Source organism: Choloepus didactylus, chromosome 10, assembly GCF_015220235.1.
Source record: "Choloepus didactylus isolate mChoDid1 chromosome 10, mChoDid1.pri, whole genome shotgun sequence".
Lineage (NCBI taxonomy): Eukaryota > Metazoa > Chordata > Mammalia > Pilosa > Megalonychidae > Choloepus > Choloepus didactylus.
In genome coordinates this window covers 103,897,822-103,916,386 of record NC_051316.1, presented here as the reverse complement: position 1 = coordinate 103,916,386, position 18,565 = coordinate 103,897,822, and the positions used below count along the sequence as shown (strand labels likewise).

Sequence of the window (18,565 nt, the reverse complement as noted above, 5' to 3'; positions counted from 1 at the left end):
GGAAAGTCCCTAAGCCAAATGGGGTAAATTTATTCCCTAATTATCCCAGAAGCTGAGCGTCCTCCTGCTGTTACTTTGGCAGCTGCTGGTTAGCAGTCATGCCACCTCTCCACGGGAGCAGTACCTGCCGGGCTACAAATCCATTAGCATCTGCTTAAGCAGTAGGTGTTAGAAACTCAACTCAAGGAAGATCAGCTGAAGGATGACGCTGTCTATTGACAGGAAGCAAAATCAAAGCCTGTGGTATCATACCAAGTAATCTGGGACACTGCCTCTTAATCTAGTGTAAATCAGTCTTCTCCAAGGCTGTGTTCTAAGGAACCCATTCCCTTGAAAAACTTTAAGAAGGCATCCATGGCCAAAGAAGCTTGAAAAATACGCAAACTGGACAGCCCCTCTATTTAGTTTTTTTAGAATTATATTAAGATTATATTATAATATGATTAGGATTACATTAATTCAATGAGGATTATATGTAATTCAACATTTCTTAAATTTATTCAATCACAGACACCCCTCCTTCTTTTCCCCTTGACAATATCCTCCAGGATTCACTTTTGCTTGTTCTAACCAAGTGCATACATGGAGGGGGACCATTTTTATGGCTGTGAGTGGGTTATTCTAATCCAGGGTTAGCCTGGCTCCCTGACCAGTGACATCAGTATCACCCAGGATCTTGAAGCCCATCCCAGACCTACCAAATCAGCAACTCTGGAGGTGGGGCCCAGCAATCTGTGTTTAAAAAGACTTCTGGGTGATTGAGATGCCAGCCCCAGTGTGAGAAGCACTTTTCTAATCCGTAGATCAGTGGTAATGCTTGTGTAAACACAGGGAAGAAATACTGAATCCTTTTACACCTGGGAGAGAGATTCCATCGATTCCCCATTTGTCTTATAAATGGTTACCAGCACACACCTACCAAACCCTAGCATCCGTTCTTTTTTTCTAATGGCTCCCAACCACCTAAATGATAAGAAACAAATTCCAGAGCAAGATATTCAATCCACCCACCAAGTCACCCCAATATCCAGGTCTAACTTTATTTTATAACAACGAGGGTGATTCCACTAAAAGCTAATACTTGTTCATCATTTACTATATGCTAACACTTACATATACATTTTAGTAATCTTCACCTAATCCTGTGAAGAAGCTATGGCTATTATCCCCATATTACAGATGAGGACACTTAGATGCGGGGGACACTGAGTCTGCAGCTTTCCAGGACTTACACCCAGGCTGTCTGATTCTAAAACCCACATACTTAATCATGATTTATGTATGTTCTCTGATTTCTGATTTCCCATTTCTGGATGAAATTATCCTCAGACTCAATTCTTCATTATCATATGTCATTTTCTTCAATGAGAGACCATCCTCCCTGCCCTAAATTGAAAGTGCCATCATCCTCAACTCCATCTCAAATGCTCCCTCTCTTCAGTTCGGCCAATGCTATGTCATTATGTGCCAGGTACAGCACTGCACCTGCCTCTGGGCACACACTGATGAGCAAGAAAAGCAAGGTTCCTGTCCTTATGGAGACTGTGGTCAGGTAGGGGAAGTCTGGGATTAATTACACAATCGCAAACGTGCAGAGTGTTAGGGAAAAGGCTGGGCAGGATGCATTCAAGATGCCCGGCAGGGGAGTGCAACCTGGTTCAGTGTATCGGGGAAAGCATCCCTGAGAGATCAGGGTTTAATCTGAAATTTAAAGGACGAAAGAGTAAATCAGACCAAGAGGGAAGGGGAATTCTCCAGTCACACCATCAGGAATGTATTTCTCTTTCTTCCCTCCTCTTGTGGCATTTACTTTTACTATTGCTTACACTTTGTGTCTCTAAAATGGGCACCATAATAGAATCTATTTTATAGGGTTGTTGTAAGGAATGAGTTAATATATATATGAAGCATTAAAAACTGTGCCTGGTTATAACAAATGATTAATGCATAGTAACTATTTTTTTTTTCTTATTGTATGACTTTGAGCAAGGGACTAGGTGCAAGAATTTCTGTCTCAGGACAAGCTCTCCTCATTGACCTCCTCGCAAGTGACCTGCCACAAAACTGACACTACTCCTTCTCTCAGATGAATGTGGTATGTGAAGCCCATGGCTGGTTGTCTGCATCTTATAAAGTCTGTGTATTTCTGTCCTCACACTTATCCAGGGCCAGTTTTGTTTGTTCCCAAAGCTGTTTATACCAGTTGCATTTGCTATTATTATATCATGCAATTAAAAGTAAAATAAATCCATGATATAAGAATGTAAGAAGAAAACGAGTTGTGCTTTCTTTGGAACTAATTTCAATTTTTTGGAAAAATTCTATAAAGACAATTTGCTAAAAAAAAAAAAGCCATTAGTTTAGGTAAAAGTGAGGTAACTGAAAAAGATTGGAGGTGCTCACTGAAAATCTAGAAACATTTAGATAGACTCTTAAAAATCTTTAAGCTATTGTTCCAACTTTAAATGAACCAAAGTTGTAAATATACAATTTTGGGTGTGGTTTATGCAAGAAAGTCATAGAATGTCACATAGCAGAATATGCCATCACCCTCAAAAAAGATTTTTCCCTACTTCAAAAAGCTGGCCAATAAACGTATGTTTACATGTTTTAAATTAAAATAAATATATTTATGTATTACAGCAGATATGCATTTTAGGATTCCCGACCTAACGTTTTCAATTCACTGACCAACGGTTAGATCCCAATTTTGTCTGACGAGGAGTCTTATACTTTACTGACTACTTACTATGTGTTACAAGTGTCACATATGCTATTTTATTGACTTTCCAATATTAGGTACTATTTTTTTTCTCCATCATATCAATTAGGAAACTGAAGTCTGGATAGCTTAATATCGTAACATAGTTACACTGTTAGTAAATGGTAGTTATACTTGGTCTGCCAGACTCCAGAGCTTGAGGTCTACAGTATCTTAAATTTCAGTGCCTCTCTATTATATTATTACATTTTCTTGGATTCTTGCTTTTTTTTTTCTCTGACAGCATCAACCACTCCTTGGAAGCAGAAACAGTGTCTCCATCAACATCTGGAGCCTAGCACGGCTCTGCTCTTGATTATATTCATATTATGCCTGTGCACTTCTTTACAGGTTACGAAGAGTTTTCTCACATATCGTACAAATTGACTAGGACATCAGCTCTGTGGGGTAGCTATTCTTATTATCCCATTCATACAGATGAGGAAGCAGAGGGCTCAGGTAGGTTTAAAGACTTTTGGAGGTCACACATCTAATAAGTGGCAGAGCAGGGACTGTCAGTCTAATAAACTGAAACTGACTTCAGTTCAATAAAATACAAGAAGTCGTCTCCCTCTGTCCCACTGCAGGAGTCAATGGAGAATAAATCCAGAGGCAAGTAAGTACAGGGTTCAGAGAGAAGAGAGAAGAATCAAACCAGTGTGGATATTGAGGGTCACCACAATAGAGAGAACGATTATCTTGGTGGCCCGGATCTTTCCGTAGACACCAATTAAACACTGCGTGGAGCAGGAAATTTGCTGAAAGCTGACATGGCTTCAGAAGCTGTGTCCCCAGGACTGGACATGGAGGTTGATGCCCCCAAGAGATTTTCATTTCAACCATGCATAATTGCATTGTGCTTGGCCAAGACCTGCACTGCTGGGTCAAGGCCATGTGAATTGGGGAAGTAAAAATAAACCAAAGACCAAGAGTCATCGGAAAATGCAAATCATTAAACTGTCCGCCCACAAGTGAAGTTTCTATGCATCTGCTTTGCCTCTCCATGATATAACCTCTAAAAAATTCAGGAGAGAGCAGGATGTAGGGAAAACACATCAAATCAATCTGACATTGAGTACCTACTCTGTGCTAGAAATTTTACTTTATCTCATTGAATTTAATAAATTCTGAGAAGTGTCTATTTTTGGCCTCCTTTATTTTCAATAGCGAACATTTCCCAAAGTAACAGACTTAGCAAGAGACACTTTCAGTATTTGGATTCAAACCACCTGGACTGTGGTTCTGAGGGCCTGGATTATAATCATCATTTTATATTCACAAATTTCCTGAGTGACCCTGAATAAGTCCTTTTGGCTTTAGTTTCTCCATTTGCGAACGAGGAATACAACCTAAACATAAGCAATATATGAGGAGTATCCACAGATTATTTGCAGGTAATGGGACTTGAGTTTTAAAAGATTATGTCAGTATGATGTTGGGTCCCTTCTGCATAGAAAATATTCCACTTGCCCATTCACTGAACAAAGTTTTTTGAATCATGATTGTGTGCCAGGGACTGTGCTAAGGGCATCTGAGGCTGAAGCGGTGAAGAACATGGGAGCAATTGCACACACAGAGCTTTCGGCCTCACGAGGGAGACAGGCACTGATCTAATAGATGAACTAAATATAATTGTAAACTGTGATTTGGACTGTAATTGGGAAGTTAGAGGGCCAAGAAAGTGAACAAAAATACAGGTTCTGACATGGTTTCAGTGTAGAGAACTCGTTCTTGACATTTGAGCTGAGATCCAAAGGACAAGTAGAAGCTACTGAAGTGAAAGAAAAAGGAAGGCACATTCCAGGTAGAGAAAACCGCCTTTGCAGAGCCTGGGGAGTGGGAGGGGGGCAGTGTATGTTTAGTGATTGAAAACAAGTTCAGTGGGGCTGTTGTTGAGAGATCCCAAAGGAAAGGTGTGAAACGCAGTTTAAAAGGTAGGCAGAGTGTGGCAGCTTTCTTCGAAGAGCAGTGGGTAGCCACCCAAAGGTTTGAAGCAGGATGGGATAAGATTAAATTTGCTCCTTAAATTCATCCTGACGGCCTTGTGGAATACAGATTGGAGAGTGATTAGGATAGATCATAGAAGACTTAGTTAAAAGGCCATTGTAATTTTGGGCTGAAGAAGATCATAGTTTGAACTATGGGTTACACATTAAAATGGACTAATTAGCATCAGCTGAAAGCGATACTGGTCAGAGATTCTATTACTGACCTTCTACCAATATTTTGGAGTTGAACTGTTACTTGCTCCCTCTCCGTGAGTGCTATTTCTCCTAGAGTTGGGAGGGACCTTGGAGATAATTGAGCTCAGTCGTTTTCAAATTACTTTCACAAGGAAAAAAAAAAGGAAAAGAAAGAAAAAAAAATCCTCTTATTTTCCCAAATGAGTTTTAATTCAGAACTCCCATAAAGAAACAAGATAAATCAAGAGCTCTTCTAGTTCAAGGTGAGGTAGGATCGCATGCTGCTATTCAGCCTGTACCCCTCTCCTGTAAGGCATGATTCTGCATTCCAGGTAATAAGGCTCGAGCCCAATGGTGGGCTTAGTCTGGCCTGCACAGAGAAGGACCAAAACCTGAAATCAAGCTCCTGGTTCACGTACCAGCATCCTTTTCAGCACACCCTGAGGCTATATAATGGTGTGTAGAGGATAAACACCTTGTTGTCTGTTTTTTTCAAACACATTCTACTGCCTGGCACGGAGCTGGGATGCCAGGTGGTCAGTAAACATCCATGAAGTTGCACAGAAGCTAATGGAATTAAACATGGCCAAGCTGATTTCTTGTTTTTTCTTTTTCTCTATCCTCCTTTCCCTCTTGCCTTCTTCCATTTTTCCTGTATTCTTTCTCCCTCCTCTTCTCCCTCCCTTCCTTCGTTCCTTCATCTTTTCAGCTATTCTTCCCTTCTTTCCTCCCTCTCTTCCTTGCAATGAGAGCTGGTTTCCACCAAAATTCAGTTTTTAGTCTAGGAAGGTAATCTAAATGCTTTGTTTCAGGGACAGGTAGAATGGCACTGAGGTTACAAGAATAGATGCTGCTTGGGTTTGAATCCGGCCTCTTACTTGCTGTTTAATCTCAGCAAGTCATTTAACATCTCTGTGCCTAAAGTCCCCCATTTGTAAAGTGGGGATGAATCAGTGCCACTAGGGAGGATTGTAAGGGTGACTGAATGAGGGGAAAGTGCATATAGGACAGGGTCTGGGGCATGGTAAGTGCTTTATAAATATTAGCTATTGAATGTTGCCTTGGACTAAAACTCAACCTCATTCTCTTCCTGATCAGTTTGGCTTCTAGTTTACCCTGTTTTCATACCGCCTTTTCTAGAGCACTCAGAGTCTACAAAGTGCTTCTAGACACACTATCTCAGGTGAGTCCCACTGTGACTTTCTGTGGCAGGTAGGCAGAAATTATTGCACCCATTTACATATGAGAAAACCAAGACTCAGAAAGTCTCAGCTCCAATGATAGCAGTGACCAAACTCAAAGTCCATCTCCCACACTTTGTCTCTTTCTAACTCTGCACTACATAAGGATATGCTGGTGGCAAAACAGCCCTAGGAACATTCCCTGTGTGTCCCTGCTTTCCCTTGACCTGTTCACCTGTAGTGGCAAGGTCTGACATTAGCACCCACTCTCACCCGGGCTAACGGAAATCCGTGATGGTATCCTCAGCACCTCAAAGAGCACCCAATAATTACCAGCTGGGTGTTGAATCCCCCAACAGCACATGTGGCCTGGCATTAGTCTTGCTGCCCTCATCCTAACAAACAGAGGGCCTCAGAGTAAGGATAGGTCTTATTTATCTTTGTGCTTCCTGATTCGGACATATAGTAAGCTCTGAAGAAATGCCTAAGTTACCAGCATTGAAACAGGCCTCTTCTCTTTGCCTTCTGGGGATGCATCTGATCTATGTGCTTGCATCTCTGCCTGGCTACAGGGTTGACTAAGTTGCACAACCAGAGCCCTTTCCTGAACCTCAGAACTCTTGACTAGAGCTTATAGATTCTAACCCTGATCTGCCACCACTCCCGCCACCCAGATGACCTGAGCCTGCCCTTAGCACACCATCCACTCAATCCCCAGCCACAGCCCAGTTATCTTTCCTTACAGTGGCACCCTGCCACAGAGCACAAGGGGCCCTACAGCTCTGCACCCCCATGCTACAGCCTGGACAGGGCTCTGGACCACCAAGCCCAGCCATGCATTCTGCTTCCTGCCAATGGAGCCAGCCAGGCTACTCAAATCCTGCCACTTACCTACTGTGTGACCTTGGACAAGTTAATTAAAACTCTGCCTCATCAGTTCTCTCATCTACAAAACAGATCCAATAGCATCTACCTCGTGGAGATAGCATGACGATTAAATGGCAAAATATGTCATCATCATCAACATCAGATTCATTGGATGATTGCCCTGGGCCGAGCAATTTATAAGCAAAATAACAGTGCCTGGTAAAAATAGCAACAAGAAGAAAGATAGCTAACAGGCATCGAGTGCCCTCCATTTCCAGGCCTGGTGCTAAGCCCCTTTGGGACTTAATGCATTTAATCCTCACCCGAAACTATGTGGTAGGCATTCTTTTATACCCATTTTATAGATAAGGAAATTGAGGCTCAAGGATGTTAGTAACTTCCCAAGGGTTATCAGGCAAGCAGGTGACAAAGCTGGGATTTGAGAAGACAGGTAGTATGACTCTTAACCAACTCTGTTGCCTGTTAAAGTAGCTGCTCAGTAAGAGGTCGTTATTGTTTTTGTGGTGGTTGTTTTTATTGTTATGATTATCCACCTTATTTGCCCAACATCTGGGAGAGTACCCTGGAGCTCCAATTATACTCAGTTTCTCCTATGGCAGCTGATCTCCAAAGAAGACAATGCTTCCTTTGTCCCTACCAATGAACAACACCTCCCAATATCACACCTCCAGTCCAGGCTGGGCCAGTAACTCACTTTTGGTCAACAGCCTACGGTGGAAGTGAGGTTCTTTGGAGTGAGTTTTTTTTTTTGCAGCAATAGGTAACCAGCACACACCTTTTCCCCTCCAGACCAATACCAAGGTTCCAGTAAGCCTTGAGGAGGCCAAATTCCAATGATCTATATTTGCCCTCTCAACTAAGTCTTACCATAAGCACCTCTTTGAAGTAATGGCAAAATTAACATTGAGCATAAAATTACCCTTTCTGTGTCAGTTCTTTTATCTTTCATTAGGGATGGTAAGACCACCTAGTTTAGAGGGCTTGAGGAGGAGGGAATGAGTAATTCCTCTGGCACTTAGGATAGATCCTGTCCCATACATTACAGACACCAAGTCACAGCTGCTGTTAACTTTCTCCCTCGCCGTTTCTCTGTCTCTTATTCTTTCTACTGAGTCAGATACTTTACTAGGCTCTTTAAATTTTAAACCTTACTCCTTACACTTAACTTGAAAAGTTAGTCTTATTATCCCATTTTGCAAAGGAGAGGCAGGGACTTAGATAGGCCATGAGGCTGGTAATAATGGATCTGGGCCCTGTCTGGAGGCTAATGGCCTGGGCTCCAGTCCTCTCCCACCTGCCTCCACAAAGCCACCTCCTCTTTTTGAGGCAAGTGAGAATCCCTGTGACACCTGTAGCAGTAACGGCTCTGCTCAGTGGACTGAATGGAGTTCGGCAAGCAGATGAACTGAAATTGAGAAATCAGTTCATCTGCAATTTCCAGCTCGTGCAGCCAGGGGTGGCCCATGGTCCCCGGTGTCGGCACCTCTGTCTGACATAGCTCTATGGAAGAGAGGTGCTTTGCTAGTGTGAGAAATGCTCATTAAAGCCTTGGATTCAGATGTCAGGAAGCAGCCCACAGCCAGGCCAAGGAAGGTCAGCTCCCCTGGGAAGGCTCCAGAGGAATCAGGGACAGAGCCTAGTGTCCCTGCACTCCCAGGAACCAGCATCAATACTTGTAAAGAGAATATAATTGAGGGACTTGCTAATGGTGAACTTTCAGACATTTTCTCCAGGTGAGGGGAGGAGGCACGTTGCGGTTAGGCCAAGTCTACTCATCTCAGGAAGAGAGAGGACAACACAGTGAGTCCTTCTTTTTTGAAGGTCCCATGGGGGCAGGGCCTTCTGGCTGTTTACACCTGACGGGCTGCACAGGAAGAGCAGAGATGTATTCACAGATGTGGACACCTGTGCTCTGAAGAGGGAAGTGCTGTGCCGAAGGCCGAGGTAGAGCATGAACTCAAATCCAGGCCCCCTGACTCCCTGCCAAGGTTTTCCCTTTCCTTCCTCCCTCCACTGCCTGTCTAGCTCCCCTCCTTCTGCAGTCCTCCTGCACCTTCCCTAGACCTGGCTTGCCTGCCCGGTGCTGGACATTATTCTCACCTGTAACAAATGCCTCTGTCCAGTGTCTCATTCCCTTTTCGTTCTCTGTGGTGACAACCAGTAAAACTGACAGAGGTCTCTGTTTGGCATCTGCCAATGACTAAATACTGCCCTTCTCCACCACATTTGAACCCAGCTTGGTCAATTCTGGGGATATGAGGGGTCTTCACCTAAAGAGCCAATCAAAGGCCACCTCTTGTGTGGAGCTTTTTCTCGTTGCTGGCAGAACTCCCCACTCACTCCTGCTCCGAGTGACTTCCTTTATGGTGGTGATTTGGTTGGGTTCCCACCAGAACATGAGGACAGGGACCAGGCTGTGTTTATTTCTGGACTTCCCACATGCCCGATGCAGGTCATACGCAAGTCATGTGGTAGATGCCTGATGGATGGAAATGAATCTACTTCCGACACGCAGTCATGGTGGGAGTTTGGGAATCTGTCACAGATGACAAGGAGTACAATTTGTGACTAGGCCCTTTTCCTACTCCCTAGTTTTATAGCATCACAGCAAGCAAATAACTGGCAGAAGAAATTGCATTTGATTCACTAAACAACACAAATTAGGTGCAAAACAGTGGGCCTGAAGAGGCAAAGGGGGATACAGAGATAAGCATGGGCAAGTACATATGGAAGAGGTTTCCTAATGGCGAAAAGAAGGGAAAATATGCTGAATAAGGCAGGAATTTTCTCCTGAGAACTTAGAAGAAGAAGCCTTCTGTACTGCCTGGTACAATCAGGAAAGACTTCATGGAGGAAGCAACAATTGATTTGAGTTTACAAAGACGAAAAAGGATGAATGCATGGGGCTGACTGGGTTAGAGGGAGATTGCATAGAAAAGTGTAGCTGTTTTAAAACCCTGAGTGCTAGTATAGCAGGTGGTTAGGAGCATAGAATTGGGACTGATGGACTTAGATGTCATCTTGTCTCTTCTTCCTAGATTAGGGTTTTGAAACCTTACCACTATTGACTTTTGGGGCAGATAATTCTTTTTTGCGGAACCTTCCCTGTGCATTGTGGGATGTTTAGCAGCATCCCTGGCCTCTGCCCATTGGATGCCACTAGCAGTTCCCTGCTCAGTTATTATAATCAGAATGTCCTCAGACATTGCCAAATGTCCCCTGGGGATACAATTAACCCCTGGTTGAGAACCTGACATACATTGTAGATTTGGACCAATTTATTGACTTCTCCAAACTTCATTTTTCCGATCTGTACAATGGGGACAAAATATATATGTATGTATTATATGTGTGTGTGTGTTTGTGTGCATGTGTTTGTGTGTATATGTGTGTGCCTAACATAGGTGTACTAAATGACTGTGATGTAATACCATTCTTATTAGGAGCGGATGTCTTCTCTTGGAATAAAATTGAATGTAGAAGCCCCAAATATGAAATAGATGAAAGCAGTGCTTATCTGGCTGAAGCAAGGTAGATACCCAAAACAGTGCTTTCTTGTCTCCTGTGATATCCTCATGGAAAAATCTGAGGAATCAATATAGAAAACTCTGAGATGCAGCGCATAAATCCTCTGAGAGAATGGAATCTGAAAGACCTGAATTCAAATCCTGACTCATTCCCTGTGGGTCCCTGAGAGAGCAAATAAATCAGGGTTCTGCAAAAGGCACAGGTCCTGTTTGACTTGGTCCTGTCCACCGTCCAACAAGGTCCCTGGCTCATCAAAGGCAAGGTCAGGACTAGAGTGAGGCAAGTGAGGCACTCACATAAGGAGGCACTCAATCTCAGGTGAGGACCTTGCACTTGCATGAATTGGAGAGTGAGTGCCTCCTTAAATTTTGCACCATAGGTGTGCCATTTGCCTCCCTCTACTCCAGGCCCTGATCAAAGTACTTGACTGATTAATTAGTTAACTCAGTTTCTTCACCATTAAGACGGGGATGCTAAACTCTGCTTTGCTGAGTTATTTTAAAATTAAAGAGAGAATACATTTAAGCAACCAGACCAGCACCAGAAAGCAGTTAGGGCTAGTGTTAATTCCCTTCCTCAGTAGATGGAGCAGACAGAACACAGAGGCTGAAAGTTGCTAGATGAGACAGGAAACAGAGAAATCCACTGAAGCTGGAGCCAGTAAGGGAGAAGCCAGAGACGAATCAGAAAATGGTTGGCCAACCATGCAAGGCCTTTCCTACCAACCACAAATGCATCATGTGCATTGCATTTCCCTCCGCAACAAGCAAATGTGAACTAGCACCAGCTTGGTTCCTGCAGAGGTGGGAGGTGGCCGCAGAACTCAACTCACCTCTCTCTAGGTAGCTGGTGGTTGGGATTGTGGCGACAGCGGACACTGAGGCCGAAGAGCTTGCGGGCAGTGCGCTGGATCTTCTGTCTCTGGGCCTCCATGGCACTCTGCAGGAGCTTGTAGCGGTTCTGTAGATCCCAGTCATTGCCCCAGTGCTGATGGATGCTCCCGATGGTCAGGAAATGGTTGCTGGGGAGGCGTTTCATAAACGATTTAAACTCATCTAGCAAGAGAAAAGGCCCAGAGAGAAGAACTGAGCGTGGCAGACTGCATGGTCCCCTTGGATGCTTAGTCCCACCTACCAATAAAGCAGGCTTGCAAATAAAACTAAAGTTGTTTGAGGCCCATAGAACACTGCACTAGCCTTCTCTGCTCCTACTAAGCAGTGCAAAGACCATGGCACTTTCACTGAAGGTTCTCTTACTTTGCTACTGCCCAGGCTGCACAGCTAATAATGAATTGTATTCTGCACCTTTGCTTAAGACAGGGCTTGCCAAAATTCTGTCATTTGAATACCACCTTTATAATGATGTTCACATATCACATGTACTTATATTTATTTAGTATTTCCCTTGGATCAATTATTTTTTACTTTAAATACAAAACTTTGATCCCATTCTACATAGAAAGCTACCGTCACATGCCTTCAGTAGAATGGTAGGTGTAAAAATAAAGCTGGAAAAACAAACCAGAATGAAAAAAATTAGTAAATTCCAGCCAGATACTGTTGCCTGCTAAATGACCAAACCCTAGTTCCTGCTCTCACTTTGAAATATAGGAAACTATCAAGTGTTAGAGAGGTGTTAAAGGCATATTAGCACCAAACAAACTTTTCCTTTGATGTTAACGGCAGATTTAACAAAGAACTTAAAACAGATCAACCTCTTTTGGTGTCATTCAATTATTTGAAGTCATTTGTGTGTATCATCTAATATCATTTTACATTTCGGGGAATGAGAGATGGGGACAAACTCTTGGGTTTGTCCTTCTGGATGAAGAGTTTTGTTTCGATTTGTGATACTGAGATTCAGAATGTCAGCATGTGCTGAGACAGCATTAGAAATGATTAGAAATGATCTAGTTCAGCTTTTTTGTTATACATACAGGGAAACAGGCCCAAAGTGGTTGTGCTTTTTGAAGGTAGTACAGCCAATGAGTGACAAGAATGAGGACTAAAACCTGAGTTTCTGTTTTCTAGTCCAAACTTCTATTTTTGTCCATACACTGGGAAAATTACAGAATTGAGACTGATTATTTTTCAGCAAAAAGAAAGGCTAAAATGATTAGATTTAAAAAATTTTCTGAGGCCTAAAACTCACATCATGTTATGATATCTACATCTTAGTTGGTATACCAGACATTCATTCTACTTAACAAATATTTATATAGCACTCAACATACTCCAGGCACTGTCCTAACCACCTAATACATATTACTAACTTTTAGAACAAACATATAAGGTAGGTAGTTTTATCACCCCCAATTATAGAAGATAGGGCACAGAGAAGTTAAGTAACTTGCCCAAGGTCACACAGCCAATAAATGGTAGGGTCAGGATTATAGCCTGGCTCTGAAGCCTGTGCTCTCACTTCTTGTATTATACTTCCTCTCAACACATGAAGAGGGCAGTCTGGAGTATCAGTATACTGGGTGCAAAAAATAAGTAAAAGGTTCTCAAAACAAGAGCCTCTGGCTCCTAGAGAACTTCAGGTACCTCATTATAGACAATCAGACATGCATGAGTTCAAATCATATCTCAACCTCTGAATAGCTGTGTGGCCTTGGGCAAAGGACATAGCCTGTCAATGCCTCCGTGCTCCCATCTGTCAGTCAGGTTATAATAGTATCTAATCCAAATATCAAGCAGGTGACAAAGGACTGTATCTGCCTATATAATCCCTGATGCACATTAAGTGCTCATTACATGGTAGCATAAGATTGAAAAGATAACACATGACTGCACTGAAGGATTTATCTGGTGAGCTGGCTGGAGGCAGGGTACTGGATCTGATGACCCTTTGGTGTTCGGAATAGCTGATTCTCCTTCTAAAGAAGACATGCAGCTCATTTTGCAAAGGACCCTGCTGAAACCTCAAAGGGGAGAACAGTCTTTACAATGAACCGGAATTTGGGTCAAATAAGAAAACAATTTACAAGTTAAAGACTTTAGCTTTCTTGTCTAAAAGTAGAAAGGTCCCCTCCAGGAAAAGAAATGTAGACCCACATGTGGGTGTGTAAACCAGGATCTAGTTGACCAACACTCTGGAGACATCAAGGAATCAATTGCCTTTACCTTACCTTAATGCTTCTGCATTACCTGGCACTGAGTTATTAATATTAAGGGAAGAAAATATAATGGAGGAAAACACACTTGCAAGGTTATCTAGGGACACCTAGAGCAAATGTGTGCCTTTGTGGGCAGAAAGCGTGACACATTCATGATTTCTGTGGTCTATTCAGCTTATGCTGCTGCATCTCAGCTTTCAGTATATCCCCACCCACACATTTAAAGTGGTTTCTCTTAAGGATACAGACTGCCCGAGTGCACTCAACTTAGGTTCCCCTCTGCTTTTTAGCAATCGGTAGAACCTCTCTGCAAAAGCATTTTATCAAACGCTTCTTTTGTTTGAGCCCAACTAATCATAGCACATGATTCCATCATGAACCTCTCTCTTTTATGAATCTCCCAGGATTTAAAATGGATTAATGGGTGCAGGTTCATAAGGCACCTGCAGCTCCATCTGAGCTGCCCTCATCCTGGGAGAAGAGGACGTTGGATGCATCTTGTGCTCCCAGAGCTAGTGGAGGCTCAGAGCTCATGGAAACCAGTGGTTTCCAAACCCTTCTCAACAAAGCTCTGCTTTTAACTGTGGCACACCAGTGGCTCCAAGGTAAGATTTTGTTTGATCAAAGTCTTTCTTGGCTAAAGATTTAAATAAATTCAAATATTAAAAACACAAACATGTCCTCTCATTTATCAAATGAAGGAATTGAGGCCTGAGGGTACAGTAGAAATTAAGAAGTTGCAAAAGCTGCGGTGATCACTGGATTTGAAATAAGGTCCAGCTGAATTCCACTCCTAGTTCTGTGATTTACTAACTATGTAATCCTAGGGAAAACACTGGGTCTCTGCAACCTCCTCTATAACACAGCTTACTCTAATGATGTTAATGTGATTGATGCAAGGAATGTAACACTGTGTTTAAAACAGCAAAGCTCTATACATATATCCATTTAATTAGCAGATATTTATTGAGCACATAGTATAAGCTATCTACTTGGCACCTCCTCTTGGAAGCTTCAAGCATTCTCAAGCTTATATCCAAAACTGAGTCCATGGTCTTCTTTCCAAACCTTCTTGGACATTTTCAGTCAGTGAATGGTACCAACATCCCTCCAGTTAGTCCAGCAAGGAACCTGGATACATCTCTGATACCCCTCTTCTCATCAAATCCCACAGCCAATCTAACAGCAAGCCCTGTCAGTTGTTCATTCTAAGTAGCCCAGCATCTGCACGTTACCCATCTTGACCACTCGCACCATCACCTTAATCTGTAACATGGTCATCTCTCTCCTAGGCACCAGGGAATGGCCTCAAATCGGCCCACCCACATATACCCTTTGATCTCTGCCCCACAGTCTGACGTTTAGGTTTCTGTTCAGTGACCACTTTCTCATAGTGGCCTCACCCAGCTTTCCTGGGCACATCAACTCTCAATTTGACGGCACTGGCTCACAGCAGCTTTTTGCTCTTTACAAGTATGCAGTTGTAATTTTATAATTATTTGCATGGTTACGTGATTCACGTCTGGCTTTTTTTTTTTCTTCCCACAAAACTGGAAGCTCCATAGGGCAGAGATCCAACTTACCCCTCACCCACACTGCAATCTTGGGTGACTGACTTTCCTCCCCTGAAATTCATTTTTCTTAACCATGAAAAGCAGGAAATAGCTACGTTACCTGAAAAGTGACTTCTAGCTTTGACATCTGTGAATTCTTTAAATAAATGGATAGAGAGAGACAGAGACAGAGACAGAGAGAAACAGAGAGACAGAAAGACAGAGAATGAGGAAGAAAGAGAGAGAGAAAGAAAGAGGCTCAGGAATCAATAAAAATTCCTTGGACCCCACTCTCCAGAGGTTTTCTATGCAGCCTTAACTCTTTCGCCTCCAGGGTACAACAGAGACAATACATCATATGACCACAAACCCCATCACGTCATTCATCACTTCTCTCCGCAGAGATTTATTGAGTACCTACTTCAGGGCAGGCACTATGGCAGGCTCTGGACCATCCAAAGTGAAAGAGATGGGGTCACCCATGTTCTCCTCACAGCGGTCCTAACTCCAGCTGGGGGATACCCTTTTCTACACCGGGCTCAGAACCGTCCATGCAGTCGCACTAAATGAGCCCCTCTCTACCTGAATTCTCCAGGTCCTTGTAGGCTTCCGCCCAAGACTTGGCCATGTTGGCCAGCGTGTACTCCATGATCTGGATGTCGGTGATGGGGCAGTTGCATTGCGGGAACTCCTCTGCACACTGGCACTGGCACTGGCTGTTCTGGCACACATACTCGCCCTCGCCGTTGCACATGATGTAGCTCAAGGCCGACTGGACAAACTTCTCTTGCAGATACTGAGGGAAGATGATCTGAAGACCTGATTGAGAATAGCAAGGAGGGGAAATAGAAAGGTTAAAAAAGGTGTTTCATTAACAGTTTCAAAAGGTGATGCCTAGGAATTTGAAGTTGCTAGATTTCTCCCTGTGCATTGTAACCAAAATAGTTCTGGGTCTGCCAAGACCCAGACAGGGAGTAATTGGTGAGGCTTCCGTTTGTATTGCTTGGATTTAAACTTCTCAGGTCATGACCTTGGCAATCTCTGAAAGGTACACGCTGTTCGGTCATATTAGGAATGAGAAGCGATCCAGCTTTGGTTTATACCTTCTTTATTTTTGGAGAAAACCCTTATTGAAAGTATGAGATTATTGTTTATTTATCTTTATTTCTTTCATGTTTTTCCTTTTGTTTCTTCTAATATTTATGAACCCTATCTATGAAGCACAAGTCCTGAGATAGGCACTATATCTATAGAGTTAAAAAAGGAAATGATCCTTGCCCATGGGGAGTTTACAATATAATCAGCAGGGACATGGACACACATCACCAAAACACAGCTTTATAGACTTATAGCAGAAACAGCCAAATCATACAATTGGACAACAGAAGTCTGCAATTAATGTTAAGTGGGTAGCAGGAAAATCTTCACGGAAGAGGTAGCATTTGGGGTGGTAAAAAAGTAAGAGATCATCATGTATAAATAAGAACAGAAAGGGAATTTAAAAATGAGGAATAGCTAAAACTATGGCATAACATGTCTCCAGGTGCTTGGTGAATGAGGTGACAGTGAGTGGGGCAGGGGGCATATCAGCTTTAGGAGATCAAGTGGTAGAGAGGATCAGAGGCCAGGGTGCAAAGGGCTTTGTTATATGCTAAGGAGTTTGGACATTATCCTGTGGATAATGGGATCCTTCGGTAATTTTCAAGGGTAAGAGTGATATAATTAGAGTGACATAATTTAGTGGGGCCACCTCTCCATGAAAAAAAAAATTATTTTCATGAAAAATAAATGACATTAGAGATAATTCATTTTCTCCTAGTTCGACAAATGACGCTAAGGCACACATGGAGGATGTGACTGGTCCATGGTTACAAGATGAGCCCTTTTTACTGGTTCTTAAGATCATTTCATTACACTTCACTAATCAAAATTTTAATCCTGAGGGACAATGATGAAGAAGGATCTTTCTGGGCACAAGAACTATCACAGTACTCTTGAAATGTCAGCATAGCAGGTTATTACCTATGGTGCCCGGACAGAAGGAAAACTCTAGGCAGAATTAATTCATTAAGGCACTCTCTCCAGGGACATGTCTCTCCCCGTCATTTGGAGCTGCTCTCACTTTTAGCCTTCCATACAACTGGAAGCAACGGTTCACTATCCACTGTGTAAAAGAGGACTGCTTTTATTTGGATTAATTTTTTTTCCTAATTCACTCTTCAGGAGCACCCCCTGATCCTACACATCAGGAATTTGCTGAATAAACCCAGCATTTCTTTTATGTCTGCTTCACAGTCATACTTCTAGATTATTCTCTTTTTCCCTCTCCCCTGCATGTTATATTAAAAAAAAAAAAGCAAGCCCCATCATTTCAACCTGTCTTCATATGGCAGCTAAAAAAGACTGGTTTCAGAGAGGCATTGTGGGAAAGGAGCCTATGTCTCCAGTGGCCTTATGGTGAGAAACCACAGTGCCGTTTAAGAGTTGGACATCAGCCTCCTTTCCTTCCTACCTACCTCTTCTCGGGCAAGGAATAGGCCACTAAGCCTCCACTTCCTCTTCTGTACAATGAAGATACCTCATGGGGCTGTTGAAAAGACTAAATGAAATAATTCCTTCGAATTGTTTGGAAGCATTCCTGACACAGAGCAAGCAACAATAAATGTTATCTATTCTTATTTTTGAGGATGATGACGACGATGGTGCCATTCCTCTGATTAAAAGTTTTAAAGGTTCAACACAGGATAAATGAAGGGACAACATTGGTGGGTATTTAATAATAAGAAAAAAATACTCAAGGAGGCAGTCATCAGATATTTGGGGAGTTTTCACTAGAAAGAGGGTTCTGTGTTCTCCTGTGCCTGTTGAACAGGCCCTGGTGGGAAGGCTGTGCAGGACGATATGCAGGGAAGCTGTTCCAGCAGATGCAATTGTCCAGCAGGGCAGGGGTCCACTGGAATTGGGGAGCTCACACCAATGTGCAAGGGGTTCATCTGAGTTTGAGCGATTGCTCAGCAGGGCTACCATCCAGGGGCTGCAGATGCTGAAAGGTGGGAGTTACAAAACGAGCTATAAATCCCTCCTCGTCTACAATTCTCTCAGAGTATGCATTATTAAGTCACTTTATCTGTATCAACATTTTTGCTTTCAAAGCAAAATGTATTTTTGGCTGATCCCAATCCCCTATAGGCAACTGGGTCTATGGATTAGGGTTAAGTTTCCATTGCTTCAAGGGACTCTATAGACTAAACTTTCAGTCCTATTTTTCTAGCTTGCTCATCATTTTCTTCCTCTCTTTTGTAGGAGATAAAATATTCTATTCTTGGTGCCAGCCCAAAAGGAATTTGAGGAGT

At 42.7% G+C, this 18,565-nt stretch overlaps 1 protein-coding gene across 2 annotated transcripts in view; it reads right to left on the bottom strand.

Moving 5' to 3' along the window:
- Positions 1-18,565, bottom strand: part of BRINP1 (BMP/retinoic acid inducible neural specific 1) — a 200,200-nt gene that overhangs the window by 22,710 nt on the left and 158,925 nt on the right. Inside the window, exons 6-8 of one of the 2 annotated variants that reach the window (XM_037798467.1) lie at positions 15,795-16,031; positions 15,334-15,369; positions 11,374-11,596 (exon numbers count right to left, since the gene is read on the bottom strand). In XM_037798467.1, coding sequence (XP_037654395.1) covers positions 11,374-11,596; positions 15,334-15,369; positions 15,795-16,031 — 496 coding nt within the window. The remainder of the gene's footprint in view (positions 1-11,373; positions 11,597-15,333; positions 15,370-15,794; positions 16,032-18,565) is intronic. The other variant, XM_037798468.1, reaches the window with a different exon arrangement.